General features: G+C 38.7%; 1 protein-coding gene across 4 annotated transcripts in view; it reads left to right on the forward strand.

Annotated features, from left to right (window-relative positions):
• The first annotated feature begins 13,931 nt into the window (after positions 1-13,931).
• PHIP (pleckstrin homology domain interacting protein) overlaps positions 13,932-20,844 on the forward strand; it is an 82,264-nt gene continuing 75,351 nt past the window's right edge. For 3 of the 4 annotated variants that reach the window (XM_060752946.2, XM_060752947.2, XM_060752948.2), the window contains exons 1-4: positions 13,932-14,188; positions 14,280-14,338; positions 14,427-14,456; positions 14,632-14,691. In XM_060752946.2, coding sequence (XP_060608929.2) covers positions 14,143-14,188; positions 14,280-14,338; positions 14,427-14,456; positions 14,632-14,691 — 195 coding nt within the window. In that variant the 5' untranslated portion in view covers positions 13,932-14,142. Of the gene's footprint in view, positions 14,189-14,279; positions 14,339-14,426; positions 14,457-14,631; positions 14,692-15,221; positions 15,240-20,844 lie in introns of those variants that run through there. The other variant, XM_067467752.1, reaches the window with a different exon arrangement.

The raw sequence follows: 20,844 nt of genomic DNA on the forward strand, positions 1-20,844 counted from the left end.
TGATCTGGGACATCTATAGCTTATTTACATCAAGTGTCAAGTCCTACACTGCATCACTGTTACAATATATTACTTTAATCTGGCATAAACACAAATTGTGTTAAATGCCTATGAATATTTATTTAGCCCAGGACTTCTAATAAAGCTTAAGAAACCAATTTGATCAAATATATTTGTATTTTTTGTGTTAATTAATAAATAGAGTAATACAATTGTCCTCAACCTTTGGTCCTTCAGATGTTTGGGATTCCCCTCACAGGATGCATTATCATTGGCTATGCTGACATGATGCTTTGGAAAGGTGAAGTGTAAAACAGCTGGAGGATCAAAGGTTGAGAAACCCTGACTAAAATATATGTCATTAAACATTTTTGAAGTAATGAAAGCAATGAAGAGATTCAAACTTACTTGAAATGATTTTCTTGCAAAGGTTTTTTAACATGGAAAACAGATATTTGTCACTGGTTTAGACTCACCTACCAAAAACAAGGACCAGCACCATTTGTGATAATATGGCACAAATATGGTATCAGTCCCTCACATAGTGGTGAAAAATCTTGTCCACCACAACTCATAATCTACCATTTCTTCTCGCTGTTTTATATTAAATTACAAAACCAGTTACAAAAGCTGGTGACTGAGACCAAGATGAGTCACAACTGCTTAACTAGGGCCAAAAGCTGAGAAAGAACTGCAAAGGAAATATCAATTTCCCTAGTTAAATGGTGAACAACAGCTTAATTTTTATGTTAAAACTCAGCAATATGATTTTTTTTCCAATTTGAAAAAATAATAATCTTGTTTTCAACTTTGAATACTGTCGTGTACCATGCAAGATACAGATCAAGTAATATTAGTAACAGTGTTTCCCTTCCTGAACTTTTTTAAATGGGTGTTTTGTAATAGTCCCTTGACAAGCATTTAGAGCTGTTAGGTGGCTTTATGAATAGCTACATTCTCCTGCAAGACAACGAATAACTGCTTGTTGTTTCTGACTGTGTTTTAACTAAACACACCACTGAGGCACACAAATGAGGGAAGAGCTGTGGAAAGTAGCAAGGTTGCTGTGTGTTATAGAAACAGTTTGGAAAGTTTACTGGAGTTTAAAGTATTGAGTTGTGGCAGCAGCAAAAATGATTTTAAGTGCAGACGGAATAGAAAGGGGATGGGAGAAAAGACTGATGAAAACTCCCTAGCAGTTGAAGTCCATCATTTTGTATAACTGCAAGAGAAAATATAAACTGTTAAAGGTTTAATACCATTGAATTTTGCTAATATTTCTACTTGCAATTTGGTCTTACTTTGCATGTCTCATTTTACATTCTTACATTTGGATTTGCGGGATAGGCCTGGTATAATTTCCCACACCTGACAAAGTATCTCCACTCTAGGTATTTTGTAGGTCCCCGAGCATGATTCCATGGTTTTCTTGAGCCAGATGTCCTTCATTTCAAGACGGTCCACTATCACTCACCGTTTTGCACATTCACTGTGTATGTATACCATTTGTGATTAATAGTGATTTGCAGATCAGGCTATTCCAGACGGAAGGGGAAATTAAACACATACTTTTTCTTTTACAGTTTAGTAAGGGGAACGTACTGCACTTTGTCAAACTTTACTTCTGCTCTGTATATCGTGTATGATTAATTACCATTGATATCCTACAATACTGATACTTCCCTCTCATTGATCTTTGTATAGCTGAAGGAATATCACAAGGAGTTTGTATATTAATAATTTCTCAATACTGGAACTGTTTAATAACATTTTAATTCAATTTACTTACAAACAGAAAATGTTATCTCTGCTGGTATGTTTTTGACTTAACAGAAATTAAAGGTGATTCTTATTCCATAATAAATCAATGTACCTTACATTAAGGTTTGATACGTACTCCCCATGCACACTGAGAAAAAATTATTACTGAACTCATATTGTGAGCTTATTTCTAAATAATCATATTTATAACTGCAGGCAAGTCTCATTGATATGCCATCCAGTTAAAGAATCACTAGCCAAACTTAAATAACAGATTTATGTAATTCAATTAAAAAGGAAATACTGCTCCCCACTTTGTAAGGGCTATGTCTTGACAGTAAAATTTGTATTCTTCTGTAAAATTGGGTTGCTCTCCAACTAAAATGGAAAGAAACATTAAAACAGAGAGAGTTCATTGTTAATAGTGCAGCATGTCACTACAATAGTGATTATGTCACTAAGACAGTGACAGAAGCATTTTCAGAATATCTTTGTGGGATGGAGTTGACAAGTTAGTTAGAAATTAGTTAGATGAGTAGAGAATGAAGAGGGGAGTAACTGCAACTATCAGGATAGAAACAAAGTGGACAAAGTAAGGAGTACAAGGACTGTGCACATAAAAAGAGAGTTAACTGAGGAAAGAAAACTGGTTATCAATTCAGGCATGGACTTTTATGTTGCAATATGTACATTTACTGTTTTCTGCAATGGAAAGCCTCAATAAGATTATGTTCTGCAAGTTTTATGTAATCGATCGTCAGAGATTTTATCAAGAATGTAATGTCACAGATGAACTGCTAAGTTTTCTCATAATACTGAAAAAGATTGTTTTACAAAGGTTGCATTCCTGTCTTTACATCATTTAAGAATGGGTGTCTGTTTGGCTTCCCTGGGCCACACTGGAAAAATTGTCTTGTGTCACACACAAAATACATTAACACTAATGAAAACTGATATCATGGCAACCCCCCCCCCCCTTTAACGAGCTAAAAAAGAAAAAAGCAAGAAAAAAAGCCCTCAAATTAAAAAAAATTATGTGCCACCCCATTCGGCGGGTCTTTTTAAAATTGTCAAGCAGGTCTTTGGGCCAAAAGGTTTGCAATTATGATGCATATTACATATAATATTCCAATATCTGTAGGCGTGACAAACTCTGAACATTCAGTACCATTCAGTTGTTGTCTACAAAGCTTGTGTTTGAGAACAACACAACTAAGTTACATTTTAAAAAAATGTTTTAAGTACATTTATGATTTTGTGTTGAGCTACATTCATAGAGGACACAGGTTGGACAAGCCTGTTTTAGAAAAAATCCTCGCCCATGTTTTCACAGTAGTAGACTTCTGCATTTGGACAACTTTTAGGACCGATATATTACACTGAATTTTAGCACTGACAACCCAATCCCAAATGTAAGTGTGGCAGGCTGTGTTAGAAGGTATGGCTACAGCACCATGAAATAATACAGTGGAACAGTTTGCCAATCACATGATGTGTCTAAGTATTTACTACTGTTATTTCTCACATTCACATATGTATATATAGAGGGAAAGAGAACTGATGCTGCAGCAGGATCTGTGATTTAAATGCCCTTGTGACGCTGAATTTAGACAGTGTATGGCCCTTACTTACGCTCACTCTCATTATTTTTCACCAAATGCACCACAGTACATCTGATGGTGCCATAGCAGCCCAGGCACATGCTGGTGTGATATCATCAGGCAGCATGGGACAAACATTTCATGCAGATTATCCCTTTTCAAACCTAACTATATATCTGCCAGTGAAGTGTCTTTTGGCACCTCCAGCAAGACATAATGGATAGTCCTTTCACCAACCCGACGTTTGCCCTCTAAAACAGATAATTCTAAAATGGCATTTTGCCTTAAAATAATGCTGTATTTCAGACTGTACTAGGTCTATATGAGAAAAAGACTGATTATACTTTTACCTTTAACAGTAACCACAGACGAAAAGGCACGCTCAGCAGGTTTCTTTACATTAAGTACATTCTGGACAGAAACCTGCAGTGCAGCTTGAAGAAACCCCATTAAAACATAATTTCAGCACTGATTTGAAGGCTCTCAACTTGGAAAACAGGACTTTCAAAACTGGATTATTTTACTCAGCAAGTGCTGAAATACAAAATGTTGGACAAGGATGGACACCTAAATTCAAATCCTAGTACAACAGTTAAGCAACCTGAATTAGCCAGTTTCTCTGTCTAATGCACCAAACTGGGCTGTTACAAAGATAAACATGGTGAGAAGGATTGTATACACCACCTTGAGCCCCTTGGCGAAAAGATAGGGCATAAATGGAAGAAATAAATGAAGTCTATAGCTAGGTATAAGTGAATGAGCTGCTCATCAAAATTAACCAATACTCCAACTAGTTCTTGAAAAAAAGAATCATGCAAGTATTTGTAATGTATTTTTTAAAGAGTACCTGTACCACTATTCTCTGGCACTCTTCTACAGGTGTGTGCAAAACAGAATCAAAGACTGTGAAAGTAGTGTAAACACAGCAATGGGTTGGCTGCAGACAGCCATCCTCCAAATCACTGGTATTTTAGTCATGACTAATTGAAGTCCTATTGATTTGGATGGGTCAACTGCCATACATTGACAGGCAACTGAAGGCACACACACACTGCAATTATGATCAAGCTGGATGAAACCCACAATGCAGTTTTCTTTAGTTGTAAATGTTCAGTGTTTGTTAGAGGGAGAAAGGAACACTTCTGAAACAATAGGGTGATAGCATTATACACAGAAAGGGCCAATTTATTTGATGGTAATTCCAAACATGATTGGATTAGCATGTAAATAAACATGAATATGGTGGCACTTATTTTCACATCTATAAATGCAGTATGTTTGATGACAATGGCTTGTATCTAGTGGGTTTTTTTTTATCATGTCAGAAACAACTTGAGAAACTGCAAGTTGTTTCTGGTGTGAGAGAATTGGCTGTTTGCAGAAACGTTGCCCAGGGGATGCCCGGATGTGTTACTATCCTGTGGGGCGCTTCTTTCATGTCCCCAAATGGGAAGCTGGAGCTGACAGATGGAAGCTTACCCCGTCTTGCACATTCGAACTGCCAGCCTTTGGGTCAGCACTTCAGCCGGCAGAAGGGTTTAACCCACTGCACCACTGCGGCTCCTATCTACTGGTGACTTGGCCTTTGCTGAAAGTGTTTCTACAGGTCAGGGCAAACAGCCTGACTTCAGAAACTGAGACCTCCATGCCACCTCCCATCCTGTTTTAGAGAGCCCTAATCTATAAATACTGTACCCCAAAGGCATCAGATCACATCTAATCTTGGAAGCTAAGCAGTTGGCCCTGGATAATACTTGGATGGGAGATTACCAATGAATATCAGGTGCTGTAAGCTATATTTCAAAGGAAGAAACTGGCAAAATCACCTCTAAGGATGATTTGCCTCAGAAAAGTCTATGAAATCCACGGGCTCACCAAAAGTTGATAATTGATTTGAAGGCTCATACACACAACCTCTCAAAGACTGCGGTTGATATTCCAAGTAAGGGTAAAGTGGGTGCAAAGGATCCACCCTTAATTGGGTAGTCTACATGCATAGGCCCCACTACATTCCGCTACAGAAAAACACCTGTGGATATAATCTGGAACAATCTGGCACATCATATAAATATTAAAAAATCATAAATACAAGCACTTATCTTAGAATCAAAATGAGATGTTTAAAACTACCAAATAGGTTTTTAGTTTAGATTCAGAACCATTCACTCATGGATACTTCATACATTAAATTTGTTATTGCCTATAACTGCTTATGGGATATGAAAGGTGAAGTGGTCAGTTAAGATGTTTGTCACATGGAACCATCTTAATATTTAAAATGGCCACTATTGAATTCAAAACTTGATTACTTTATTTTACTCAAACAACACTGTGAGACTAGTTGCTGTATGCTAGTTTGTCATTAAAACATTTGTGTTTGTTTTAATTACCATCACTTAAATACCTGGCAAATAAATATGCTAAAGCTTTAAGATTCATGTCCATGGAAATGTTAAACCTTGATGCTGTTAGAGACAGTTTTTTTTAAAAAAAACTTATTTTGATTATACTATATAGCAGTAGAGAAAGAAAAGGAAAATATTAAAATAATCTAAAATGGGGCCGTTTTCTTTAATATTAAACTATAAATTCTCAAATTGACTTAAATAATTCAATGGCCTCGGAGGCTGGTTTGGTTAATTAAATTCAGATTTAGTTAAAATTATTTGTTAAGAAGTCAGGTGACTGAACTGACAAAAAGCCCTTAATCAGCAGACAACCACTTATAATTCATTCTCTAAGAAAAACAGTTCAACAGCTGCAAGAGCTAAGTCACTAGAGACAAGAGAGTGAAATATGACAAAAGATTGTTCTGAGTGATACAAATAATGGATCCTTTTGCCATATTTTACTGTGAAAATGTACTGTTTGTCCAATTTGGTTTTTACATGTGTATTATACATTATACATATGACAGCAGGCATTTTGAAACAAACTGTATATGAATACATATTCTTTATATCAGAGAATGAGGACTTAATCAGTACATGATCTAAAGGCTTTCAGTTATTGGGGGATTTTTAATAAGCATGTCAGTTTCAGTTCATTTTAGTTCTATACAAATCTGATTCAGTATCAAATCTAAACAGCCAGAAAGAAAATCCAGACGGGAGTAGTTTTTCACTCTCCATTTCACTTGTATCTGAAATGTCATTTTCTTTGCATGTTTATGACTCAAGCTGCCTGTGATGCTCCAATGGAAGAATTGCTGATGTTGTAGTCACAATTCACATTTGCCAATGGAGACCCCTTTCCCAACCAGTCCTTCTCTCTACCCAATTTCTGGGTTTCCATTTTAGTTCAAGTGTGAGGAAAAACAGAGGGTGGAAGGAAATTAAAATACAACATCAAAATTGAAATTAAGAGTGGTCAATATGTAAAAATCACAGCTACTGGTGAGCAGAGGCTCCTTCTTTTGAAGCTTTCAAACAGAGGCTGGATGGCCATCTGTCAGGAATGAATGCAATTTTCCTGCTTCTCGGCAGTGGATTGGACTGGATGGCCCATAAGGTCTCTTCCAACTCTATGATTCTAAGTGTATAGCATATAGGTAACCATGGTTAGCAATCTTTGGAAAGGACCTCCAGGAAAAAAAAGTCCCAAAATGCCATTCCAGGATTGCAAATTTGCAGAGTGCCACATGGTGTGGAAGCCAACAATTCCAATAGTAGTGTGTAAGACCTGTATACATATATTTTCCCTGAAATCATTAAGTTAACATAATCACAAATGGAGAAGAAACCAAGTGAAATAAGCTTTCAGAAATCAAATTTGTCAATCTTAAAAGCATATTCTGTTCACTCCATATTATAATACATGGTGTTTTTATTTATTTTTTGCCCATACTTCTAATTAAGCTGCTTCCTAGAGATGTGACACTTCACAAAACAATCTTTTCACATCAGCCAGGGGAGATTCGTATGAGTCTATGTGTGTCTTTCTTGGTTTATGCATCTACATGTTAATTACAGCTTATGGTCTGAAAAGAGTGGCAGCTTTTTATTATGTTTCTGTCAACATATGTACATATAATTGGGAAATATACACAATTAGGACCCTCTAGCTTATTGTCAGTTAACAAAACATAGGCCAGAAACAGAATGCAGCATGCAAATGATAATACGAAGGCAGGAATTCTCATCTTCATAAACCACATTTTAGAATAGGAAGCAGGGCCAGGCCTGATCAGTGCTTGAATGGAAAACCATCAATACCAGGTGCTGCAGGTTGTATTTCAGAGGAAGGAACTAGCCAAACTACCTCTGAATATTTCTTTCCTAAAGAAAGCCCTATGAAATTCATGGGGTGGCCATAAGTACAACAGACAATCTGAAAACACATGCACACGGTTATGGGAAAGACATATATTGAAACATTGAAAGTCTGCATGCTGCTGTTCTGATCCACAGATCCCTCAATCTGTGGTGGAAGTTGCTTCCCGTGAGTGTTTTCCCAGGTAGATGGGAAACTATATATAGACATCAATGACTTCAAGAATTCAATTCTCCCAGACAAAATGCAGATCTTGCATGAGAGGAGTGTTTTAAAGAAGTCGAGAATGAGTTGTAGATCCCCAATTCAAAGACCCAGTTGGTGAGATTTTAATCTTTTCCTAAGAGCTTTCCAGACATATCTTTAATTTGATGCATTTTTAATTCTTAGAGATGGATATCAATTCTTAGCATTTGATCTCTTTGATGCTGCATTCTTGACCTCTTATAATCTTGAGGCAAGTTTAGGATGATACCAGAAATTTAAGATCTGGATTAAATTATAAGACTCTTTCTGGTGTCCCAGATTCTATTACTCTGGGAAAAAAATGTCTTTAGCTGTTGCCAAAAAAGTTATAATTTAACTAATTTTGCCCCCAGTTACCTGTACTTGTGAGTTAAAACCTTCTCTTCTAGAATAAAAAAAACATGGACTACTCAGTCTTCATTTTAGAAACATCCATGAGGAACTTGCCATAATAAATAAAAAATTCAGACAACTTCCTTTCCATATCCAAACCATGGAAAGATAGCACTCTGATGCCACATTGACTACCATGGTTCAATTCTGTGGAATCATAGGGTATAAAATACTATCCAAATGATAAAATGGTGTACTGTGGCTATAACCATACATAATACACCTATTTATAGTGTTATGACTTCATAGTGACAGACATGCTTCTTTTCTCAAAAACTGTTGTAAAGTTGGACAGACAAGTAATAGATAATTAACAGCTTAGTAACAAAACACAATTGAAAAGGTAACCTGAATGAAACAGGCTTTCCACAGCTATAACATGATTACTGTTTGTCCCCCCAATCTATAGATAATACTCTGGGTCATTCTCAAGCCTACATACTACAGTTCTGCAGATCACCAGTTTTCAGGAATGGAACAGCATGGAGCAAGTAAGAATAAATGTGCAAGTATATTACCAAATCATGCAGATTTCTGTAATCAGTTCTTCAGTTCTATAAGGTTATGTAAAAACCTTATAGATGACTTATCATGTAAAACACTGTAAGGGAACAAAATCTGGAGGTGAAATGAAAAATAACTGGGAAAGGCTATCTGCTTAAATATAAAGTTTTGTATTTGAAAAAACCCTCCCAATTACAGACTGTTATTTTTCTATTTCAGCATTTCAAGGATTTCTAACAATCTTCACTGAATAGAGTTTGTGCTGGTAAAAACTGATAAAATAAATTGATAATAACAACAACAACAACAACAACAACAACAACAACTTTATTTTTGTACCCCGCCTCCATTGCCCCGAAGGGACTCGGGGCAGCTTACATATGGCACTATGTGCCTAAAACAATGCGTAAAATAAACACACAATATAATACAAGATAAAACCAAAAGCATATAAAACATCATTTAAGCTCAAAACAGTGCTCAATAACTTATGAGAACCGCTGTAAAGCATGGCCAACTGTAACTATAATAGATGGAATTAGTATTGTTAACACTTGGCTATACAATGATTTTTACTAAAGAACCTTAATATCTTTAGCAATATACTGTTACTGAGATAAATTTATATTTCTAGTTTAAAAGAAATACTTGCTCCTTATCATATTTCTCTGTTGTGTATACTCCTTGCAAAACCACGTGTAAAAGCCACCTTCCTGTTTTTCTTTAATTCTCACTGCAGAAATCAGACATCCCAAGAAGAGAGTTCCATTCAGGGAAAGGAAACTCACACCTTTCCTAAGTAGAAGAAGATAGGTGTGCTTTCCCTAAAAATCTATTTATTAAGAAAGCTCAAATTAGAATTTTCCTCATTGGGAAGACCACTCTGGGATAAAGGTGGCATACAAATGCAACAAATAAAATAACAATGGCTGGTAACCAAATAGTTCTGTACGAACTTCCAACAAAGGCAACAGTTAGGGCTTACTTTGCAAAAAGGAACCTATTAAACCAGTAGCTTAGATTCCCAAACTACATTACATGTTGAAATGAAACATGCCTCCCAACCACTGCCAAAATCATGAATCTTGTATAGCATACTATAATCCACTTCCAGGTTCCTGATTCCATGAAACTTACAAAGAGTTCATAAAAGAACATTAAACAAGAGGACCTATTCTATTCATTTTTTGAATCTAACCCCTTGGAGCAATATTGATAATTTTCCAATTTATTTCAGCAACCAATAGTATATACTGTAGCTAATTATATCTCCTATTTCAAATAGACCATAAATATTAGTGAAAATTTATCTAAGTATAGCACATGTTATTGTTATAAGTGAATAACATTTCCAAAGAAGAAAGTTCTGAAAAGGACTACCAAACTCAATTTATCTGTAAAATATGCTGTTACATCAACCTTAGGACAGGAGAAAAATCTTTGTAAGTTTTATCGAACTCAACAGCTATACTTACATATATATATGTTTGTGTGTCAAACACTGGTCTTCAGGATGCCAGATTAAAATGGGGTGGGAGAAGCTAATTTTTGTAATACTGTACAACATGGTTTTATACAAGACCATAATGGTTTATATTTTGATCAGCCATTTTAATCTGAAAGGAAGGCATTTCATTTGTGTCAAGTAAGCCTCACTGTAACAGAAGCAGTTCACAAAGAACCATCACATGATAACGACACATCGAACTAAATTAAGGCTAATCTAAATTGACCAAATATAGACATTTCAAAATATATTTGTAAAGACTATGTAATTTTTAAAAAAATGTCCTTCTAGCATACAAACCAAGAATATCTTAAAGCTAAAATATCCCTGAAAATAAGACAATGGAACAATTAAATAAACCATACAACCCCAAATACTCTCAGTTCTAAATGTTTAATACTCAAATAATTCTATGCAGTCTGGAGGAGACAAAGCAACTTGAATGCAAAATGAAGCCAATGACCTTCTTGCAGAGCAGTAAATTTAAATGGAAAGGAATGATTCTTTTGCTTGTACAGTGGCTTCTGTATCTGATAACAAAAATGAAAGTGTCTGCATATGAATCTAATCAACAAAATTATGGTAATAGATATGAAACAACAAAGAGAAAGCCATTATATTCACAATAGGCTTTCTTCCAAGCAAAAACTTTTAATCTTTTCATAAAAAATTGAATTCTACATAAATATAGTGCCATAACTCGTAAGAAAATCCTTATCTATTGTATACACATATGGAATTGTAAAACCAGTTAAGATAAACTTGCAGACTTTATTAACATTGCTTACTAGGGTCATGTTCTGCATCTTAAAGAAAAAGGCTTCAGTGTAATTTAAAAGAGAGAATGCTTTATTTAAAAGATCAATGAGATTTAAATCTTTATACAGATATATCACATATAAATATTACAATATCAGGAAAACAATACAGTAGTGATCAATACAGCAAGGCTGAGCAAAAAAAAAAAATGTAAAAGAGAAACATAACATTCAAATTTGGATTGCTTAAGCCAGCTCTGTACTAATTTGTAAACCAGAGGTAGCACAGATGTTTTCAATTAAAGAATCCTTCTCTTTACTGATATAATCCATACTGATTGGCTAGTAGCAGACATTGTTTAATTTTCCAGAGAAAATTTGTGGTAAAAAAATGTGAAAACGATTGCTTACTAATACTCTTACTATATAAAACCTCTTCAGCTAAAATGCATTCGCACAGTCTTTTTTTCCTTTTGTGGTCCACGGCCAGGAAAAATTCTTCATACTGAACTATAACTTCATACTTAAAACAGTATAATCACCATTTGGATTTATGGTTTCAAAGAAGCAGTCTGGGCCATTCCAGACAGGCCCTATATCCCAGGATCTGATCACAGGTTTCCTGTTTATCCCAGATTATCCAGTAGTATGGACTCATATAATCCAGTATAAAACAGAAAACCTGGGATCAGATCCTGGGATATAGGGCCTGCCTAGAAGGGCCCTCAGTTACCTCAATTTAATGAAAGACAGCAGTATTTCTCACCAGAAAAGAAATCATTTTTACTTAGGTTCGTCATTGTTGAAAATCGATGAATGTGATTTTCCTGCTTCTTGGCAGGGGGTTGGACTGGATGGTCCATGAGATCTCTTCCAAATCTATGATTCTAACTATGAAATACAGGATTTTACTTCCTATCATTTTTATTAGAGAAACAGCATGTTTATTAATGTCTTACTTTCAAATCCAAAACATGGATACACTACAGAACTAAGACTTACCCTAGCAGAATACAAATAAAGTGCAATTACACCTTTCTTACAAGAAGGCAGCACAGGTCACCTTTAGGCAGCTGAACCCTGCTCATTCCCCACAATCAGCAGGAAAAGCAAAATGCAAATATCACCATTAATCGTGGTTTTGCTGGTCACCCTTCTGTCCCTCATCGATCCAGCTATAAATTACCTCCATTTCCATCATGTCTGCTTTGGCGTTTCCAGGTTTTTATAAAATCTATAGAATAAAACCTACCAATTGTGACAATCAACTCCATCCAGAAATAAGGCAGATTTTTTTAAAATAAAAAAAAATATTCCTACTGAGACAGTAACAAAGGAGAAAATTACATAGTCAGGGGGGGGGGGAGGGGGGATTATTTCTCTCACACATAGACATCCTTATATCCTGATCAGGCTGTAGCAGGGGTGGTGGTGGTGGTTTTTTCAGGTTACAAAAACGTGGTTTACTCATGAATTTTAACTGGTTAACCAAATCCCCATGCTAAGACTATGAGAAGCAAAAATTAAATTGATTTAATTAAGTCTACATAAAATATAGAATGAACCATACTATTTAAATTATTTTGTGTTATGGAACTACTTTTCATGATTCTCCAAAAGAAAGAAAAGAAAAGAAATTCAACCCCCCCCCCCCCACTACCCCTGATTTTTTTTTTGGCTACAATGCTGCTCCTAATGAATACAATGTCATGGTGGGAGGAAGGAAATGGTTATTTCTCTCTCCCACACAGGTGATTCTACGAATAACAGAGGAATCTCACTGAGAAGACTGAGGGCCCTTCCAAACAGCCATATAATCCAGAATATCAAGGCAGAAAATCCCACCATGTCTGATTTGAATTGAATTATCTGAGTCTACACTTTGAACTGCCATACAGCCCAGTTCAAAGGAGAAAATGTGGCATTTTTTCCAGCTGTGTGGATGGGGCCTAAGGGTCCTATATCCCTGGATCTGATCCCTGATTTTCTGTTTATCCCAGATTATCTGGCAGTGTAGACTGATATAATTCAGTTTGAAGTAGAAAACCTGGGATCAGATCCTGGGATAGAGGGCCTGCCTGGAAGGGCCCTTAGGAGGCATATTTATTTCCCTCACACTCCTTGGCTTCTCTTCCACTCCTAATGAGGAAAAAAGAAAAGAATGAGCACCCCTTCTTTCTCTCACACAGACACTCTTCTTTCTATCCATACTTATGAGAGAGGGGGAAAAACAAACCATGTAAACTTACAAGAAGATGGGAATCGGGAGCATTGAGGAGAGACATGGAAAGGAGAGACAGAGGGGGAAAGGAAGAAGGAAAGGAAGGAAGGACGGGGGAGGCAGCCTGCCTGCCTGCCTGGAGGCGGCTCCTTCCCGGCCTGCCTCTTTGCCTGGGGCCCTGCGCGGCCTCGCTCTCTCCCGCCGCCTCGCCTTGCCTCGCCCAGCGGGGGCCACCATCCCCGGGGGGCCTCCTCGGCCTCCTTCCTCTTTCGCCCACATTGAAACTCAGCCACCAACAGCGCCGTCGTTGTCTTCTTCTTCTTCTTCGCCGCCGCCACAGGGCCTTCTTCTCTTGCCTCCTCACCACCCCTCCTCCTCCTCCTCCCCCTCCTGTTCCTCTTCCTTTATGGTATCCCTCCGCCGAGGCCTGCTCTGGGAGTGAGTGAAGAGAGAGATTCCTCATCCAGCCCTGATACCCGCCCACCCCGGCGCCTTATTCCTCTTCTTTGTGTGTGTGTGTGTTTTCCACATTTTCAATATTTGAGGGCGAATCTGAAACCAGGCCTTCACAGGAGGGGTGCGCGCGCGCTTGTGTATGTGTGTGTGCGCGCGCACACCCGGGGGTGGGGGAAGGCAAGGAGGCGGAGGAGGGCCGGGACTCTTTGTCTCGGCGGAGGGATCTCGCGCGCGCTCCCTCGCTCTCTCTCTCTCGCGCTCTCGCTCTGGCTCGCGCCGAGGCTGTGGCTGAAGGAGCAGCAGCAGCGGCTGAGGCGAGTTGTTGTTCCTCCTCCTCGCATGGTGTCTCGCGGGCGGCGGTGACAAGCCTTTGCCGAGGCCTCCGCCCGGCCTCTCTCTCTCTCCCTCTCCTTCTTTTCAGCCATGGCTGGGGAAGGAGGCGGACAACACTCGGCGGAGCTGCGAGCGGGTGAGTCAGTGGGTCGGATTGTGGGCGAAGGGAAGGGAGGCCTCGTTCTCTTCTTCTTCCTTAGCCTGATTCCTCCTCCTTCTCCCCACAGAGCTCTATTTCCTCATCGCGCGCTTTCTGGAGAGCGGACCCTGCCAGGAAGCGGCTCAGGTGAGGCCGGGCCTATTCCGGCGCGTGCGCGTGCGTTGGGGAGGGCCCGCTCTGTCCCCCCCTGGTAACCCCTTCTCTATGATTCCAGGTCCTGATCCGAGAAGTGGCCGAGCGGGAGGTGAGTGCAGCCTCGGCGGGCGGAGGCGCCTTTCCCTCAGCCCCGGCGGAGGCCTCGCCCCTCCCTCTCCCTTCTCGGCGGGAGGGGAGGGGGCTCTTCCAGGGAGGGGGCGCCCCGACTCACGCGTCTCCCCTCTTCTTCCCCCCCCAAACCCTTCCTCCCTTCCCTCTCTCAGCTCCTGCCTAGGCGCACCGACTGGACCGGGAAGGAGCACCCGCGCAGCTACCAGAGCCTCGTAAGTCAGCCAAGGAGCGAGCAGGCCTTTCTGTGAGGCAAAGTTTGAGAGCAGCCCTTTACAAAATTGAATTTCCCGCAATTTTTTTGTAGCAGCTAAAGGGGGAAAGAAGGGAAAAAAATCTTTTGGGATCTCCCCTCTTTCTTTCCCATTTGAATAAGGTTAGGAAAGAGCCCACGCTTTCCCCCAAACTCCTTTCTGGTGAGACCCTGGAGTTGGGAGGAGATAATAATAACAATACTAATAACCATTCCTGCTAATGCGAGAGCCCGAGAGTGGCTGGGCTAGAAATAAAGGTACGTCATGGATGTTGTGCAGGCAGAGCAGGAGGGAGGAGCCAAGCCAGGCAAAGCAAGGCTGCTGGAGAGAGAGGCGGGCTTGGGAGGAGGAGGAGGAGGTGGGGGCGCTCTCGCCTCGCCACAAACACAATGGGCAGAAGCAGAGCCATCCGCGGCTAAACCCAGCCGCCTTTGAGACCCCCCCCCCCCAAACGGACCACTTCCTGAAATCTGTGCGGGCCCACCTCCCCATTCAAAACAAGACAGAAGGTAAAAGCTGGCCTCGATGGTAGACAGACTTTTTTGTTTTTGTTTTTTCAATTCTGGTAGAGTTTCAGAGAAGAACCTTAGGATGAGAACTTTGTGCTGTCTTTTGGAATAAGAATTATATATTTATATGTAGATTTCTTTAGTGCAGACCCCTCCTCCCCCTTTTCCTGTCCTTTACATGAGGATTCACCTTGTCAGTTGGTGGTCTTTGTATTTGATGGTTTTGTATTCTTTACAAGGATTTTGTTTGAAATGCCATATATACAGTAGACCGTAAGGACCCTTCCACACAGCCATATAACCCAGAATATCAAGGCAGAAAATCCCACAATATCTGCTTTGGACTGGGTTATCTGAGGGCCCTTCCACACAGCCTTATACCTCAGAATATCAAGGCAGAAAATCCCACAATATTTGCTTTGAACTCGGTTATCTGAGTCCATACTCAGATAATGTGGGATTTTCTGCCTTGATATTCTGGGATATAGGGCTGTGTGAAAGGGCCCTGAGTCTACACTGCCTTATATCCCAGTTCAAAGCAGATAATGTGGGATTTTATTCAGGGACCTAAGTCTACTGATTTTGGATTATGTGGTTCTTGTTGATAATTGGTTTTAATGTTTTTATGCTTTTTCACCTTATGTTTTAATGTAGCGTTATTTTATTATATGTGTTATGTTTTATGGCATTGAATTGTTGCCCCCAGTCTATTTGCCCCCAAGGAACTGGAGTACCAATGCTTCTGTTCAATGTTTGATGTTTTGTCTTTTGTCTTAATATAACAGGCTGCGGTTTTTTAGTTGTTAAGGCATAATTCGTTTGTATATGTTTGGTTGTCAATTTCTGTTATGGGTGTATTGTTGTGTTCGGGCATTGAATGATTGCGTTTTATGTTTGGAATCTGCCCTTAGTCCATCTGGGGAGATAGGGTGGAACATAAATAAAGTATGATGATGAAGATTATTATTATTATTATTATTATTATTATTATTACCACTTGTAAGAATGCTGAGTCTCCTTCGGGGTGATAAGGGTGGTATATAAATACAGTAAATAAATAATAAGTCAGGCATGGGCAAACTTTGGCTCTCCAGGTGTTTTGGATTTCAACTCCCACAATTCCTAACACAATTAGAAATTGTGGGAATTGAAGTCCAAAACATCTGCGAGGCCAAAGTTTGCCCATGCATGCTCGAAGTTAACCGGCACCCATGGGGATTGGTAGATGACAGTTACATTATTATTATTATTATTATTATTATTATTATTTATATGCTGCCTTTTCTCTTGTAACAGAGACTCAATGTGGCAGTGTATTTTTCTGGTTACTTGAGAGTTACTATTAAAAATATGTCTTAACACTATTATACCCCTTACTGTACAATACTATACACCAGGCATGGGCAAACTTCATCTCTGCAGGTGTTTTGGACTTCAACTCCCATAATTCCTAACACGGTTAGGCACCATGGGGATTGGTAGATTCCAGTTACATTATTATTATTATTATTATTATTATTGATATGCTTCCCTTTCTCTCTTAACAGACTCAAAGTGGCATTGTATTTTCCTGGTTGCTTGAGAATTACTATTAAAAATATGCGTTAACACTATCATACCCCATACTATATGATACTATAAATTCAGTATTGCCTTGATATTCGTATTGGAAGTACTATACAGGCAGTCCCCAAGAAGTGACTTGAGAATATATTGCTTCTGGTGTGAGAGAAATAGCTGTCTGCAAGGATGTTGCCCAGGGGATGCCCGGATGTGTTACCAGCCTGTGGGAGGCTTCTCTCATGCCATGCATGGGAAGCTGGAGCTGGCAGATGGGAGCTCACCCCATCTTGCAATGACCTTTGGGTCTTCAGGACAGCAGTTTAGCCAGCACAAGGGTTTAACCCATTGTGCGACTGCAGCTCCTAGTCCCTAAGTTGTAAACATCTGACTTCAAAACAGCTCACAGTTAAGAACGGGGAGAGACAACAAGAAGTGAGAGAAATCCATCTCCAGGATGGGAAATTCACTTTATCACGGGGGAAAAAGTGTCTCTGCTGGAGATTTATCACCAATCCTTGTCTTCACAACAAGCCAACTTTTTCAAAATCCAATTATCACAGGGACAGAAGGTGAGGTGAAATCTTTTGAACCAGAGCTACAGACAGCAAAACAAACACCATAGATGATTTAAGCCCTTCCCTATGCCATCCAAAGTTTGTGTGTGTGTGTATGACGAGTTGCACTTTAAAATGTACCAGTTCTGATTTACATACAAATTCAACTTAAAAAGCATACCTACAGAACCAATCTTCTCGTAAATTGAGGACTGTCTGTAATTAAAAGTGTAACAGGTTTGCGAATGCAGTATGCAATTTTAGTTAAATGGCAGCCAATACACTTGCTGGTTGTTTGAGAGTTTTGGTTAATAGTGTACTATGTATTGGAAATAAATTTATGTGTGAAAAATGAAATCTCATAGATGGCTTCCAAGACTGTCAAATCATAATAAGTGTTTTTGGGACCCTTTTGTGAGTTTTGGCCCACTCTGTATATGGCCATGGCTGCAGGTGTCCTGCATATGTGTGTCTATATGATTCACCTTGGTAGTTTTTATATTTTATTGTTCATATGTTTTACAATACTGTATATACTTGTGCTTAAGTCGAAGGTGGCTTTTGGGGCCAAAATTATGGGGCCCATAGATAAGTTTGTCAGTGAGGGGAAAGTGACAGTGTTGCCTCAGTGGCGACTGCTTATCCAGGGATTCCAAAAGTTCAGAAGCAGCACTGAGGCAGAATATAGAAGGAGGTCAGTGCATTTAAGTTCTCCTGGGATGGACTAACCTTTTAATGCTCTACCCAGAGATGGTTCCTTTTTTGATGAGAGTTAAGCTGTAGTGCTTCTACTGATAAATCCACCAAGTTTTTTTATTATTTGACTGTGATTTCTAGACTTATACATGAGTACATATAGTGTTTGGGAGACTGAAGATGAGACCATCTTTCATTTATGTGTACTTCAGCACTCAACTACCTATACATATTTTGTAGAACACAGGCCAAGAAATAGAGATTGAGAGGAATTTATATTACTCAGCACAAGGCAAGAGTTAAATGTATTCTTCTCCCCAGTAAGAGAAAAAGATCCAGTTCCTCCACTATCCTTAGGACTAACCAGGTTTCTGAAACAGGTTTTTATGGTTCAGAGTTGATAGGAAGGACAGAAAGGCAAATAAGCATTTTGCTCCCCTGTTTTGGCAGTGGAAAATTTCTCTGGCTCAAAAGCTTCCAGGCTTTTGCTATAAACTGATTTGTGTGTGTGTGTGTGTTGTTTTGTGGAGGGTTTTTTTTGAGTCCGTAATCTGCCTTTCCTCTTCAGTGGAAGAAAGTGGGCTCAGTGCAGTGACTCACACAGAGACAGCGAGCTGCCACCACTGAGGACAGATCTGTGTTTCTTTTTATTTCACATCCAGTCTGTACATGCATCAAAACTACTTTCTGAAAATGGGACTACTTAGTGAAGGCAGATTGCTGGAAAACTAGAGCAGTGAATCATGCAGAAATATGTTAGTCTCTGAGGACATACTTTTAATTTAGTGACACAGTAGTTAGTATTTGTGCCCAGATTGCATATTGTTGATCCTGAATATCTTTAGTGTGGTAATGGTAGAAATCTGTATCCCATATTTGGAGCTGTTTGTATATTATTTATTTCTACTCAAAGTGCTGATTGGTGGATGGTCTGCAAGTTATTGGCTATCACTCCTATTTTTATAGTCAATAGGGAAAACAGCCAGTCCCTATTTTTAGGAAAAGAAGTGCTGTGTTAACTTACAGTGATTTAAGTATATATCCAAGGGCATCTATGTTGACCCAGTAACAAAATACACAATACATATTTAGATTATACTGATATTAGGCTAACCAAACGGTGTAATATACATTATGCAAGCTTCCAAAGCTTGCAGGCTTCTTCATTAGGTGGAGATGTTAAAATCATTTTAATGGGCACAGGAGAGTTACCTAGCTGCGTCTTTCTTGGGATGTTGAAGATGCAGTTAAAGGTGCTCTCAGCTTTTGGTGCAGATATAGACCACACCCCTTGTTGGTCATGAAACAGCTAGGGACACAAACAGCCTGAGCAAAGAAATAATGTCCAGTGGTAGAAACAAGGAGACTTCCTTTGAGATCTGAGGTATAATTTGAATTTTCATATCCTTAGCACACTTTAACTTTTAGAGCAATTAAAACTTTTTTCACCTGTGTCAGTATTGAGGCTTCTTGAGATACTCATGTTTTGCTTTCAGAGTGACTTGCACAGAACAGGTATAGTCTAGATCTCAAAGAACGTTTCTTTATTTCTACCTCTGAAAATACTATTTTATCCCAATTGAAATCTTGGGTGTATAATTTTTCTATAGCATGTGAGTAATTTACGAGGCAAGTCAGCTCTCAAGTACTTCTGTTCATTTATGTAACACATTAAGTGAGTTAGAAAGTCATAAGGAAGGCATGGAAGAGCTAAAACTGTACAATTCTTTTAGGGATTTTAATATTTTGATGTAACTGCATTTTTACTGTGCTGTCAAAGGCTTTCATGGCCAGAATAACTAGGTTGTTGTGAATTTTTCAGGCTGTATGGCCTCTGATCAAACCTCTGAGGATTCCTGCCATTGATGCAAGCGAAATGTCAGGAAATAATGCTACTGGAATATGGCCATACAGCTCAAAAAACTCACAAAAGCCAACTGCATTTTTTACTTCTTTTTTATTTTACTTCTTTTTTCAGATGTTTCTTGTGTTGCTAGTTACCAGTACAGTAATAATCAAATCATTGATGTCATGTTGATATGGTTTAATAAATTAATAAAGACATCTCAAGTTTTCTCTGGAAGATAGATTCTTTTTGCGAAATACATTTACTACTGGATTGCTTGCTCCTGTGAACATTACTAAGATGGGACTTCCTTCCCTTTGGGGTGTGTGTGTCAGTTTTGTGACAAGATTAGTTTATCTTAAGCAGAGGAAAATTACAATATTCTTGCTAAGCCTCGGCTGATAAGAATTTTTGGAAATAATGGTTCAGAATATAGTTTATGTATATAAAATTATGAAAGTATTCAAAAAATTGCGCATATCTTCTCAGTATTCTTTATAGTGCCACTTTTATTTAGACAGTTGGTATATTTGTCTATATGTGTGTTCATACAGATATATATGCTTTTTAAAAAATTATGCATCCACGAAGTGAATTCATCCTGCAGTCATGTGTATAGTTTGCTGTGGGCTCAATAAGCCTCTGATTCTGATGCCTCCTTAGAACTGCAAGAAATAAGCTTTTAAAATACTTTTTAGTTTACATGCAAGGCTGAAAGTGTGCATTCTGATTGACATATACAGTGACATTTGTTGATACATTCCATGGGTTAGATCAAGTTCATGGGTGACTTGTCCTGTCTGTTTCAGTAGTCTTACTCTTAAATATAGTTTAGGCTGTAATCCTCTGGATGTTTTACGAATTCACAAGGTCCCCTGCATTTGTGGTTAGGTATTTTTGTACATTATGGAATATCAGCGTTTAGTTCAAAAGGCTGCTCAGGCAG

This window comes from Anolis sagrei, chromosome 1 (genome assembly GCF_037176765.1).
Source record: "Anolis sagrei isolate rAnoSag1 chromosome 1, rAnoSag1.mat, whole genome shotgun sequence".
Taxonomy (NCBI): domain Eukaryota; kingdom Metazoa; phylum Chordata; class Lepidosauria; order Squamata; family Dactyloidae; genus Anolis; species Anolis sagrei.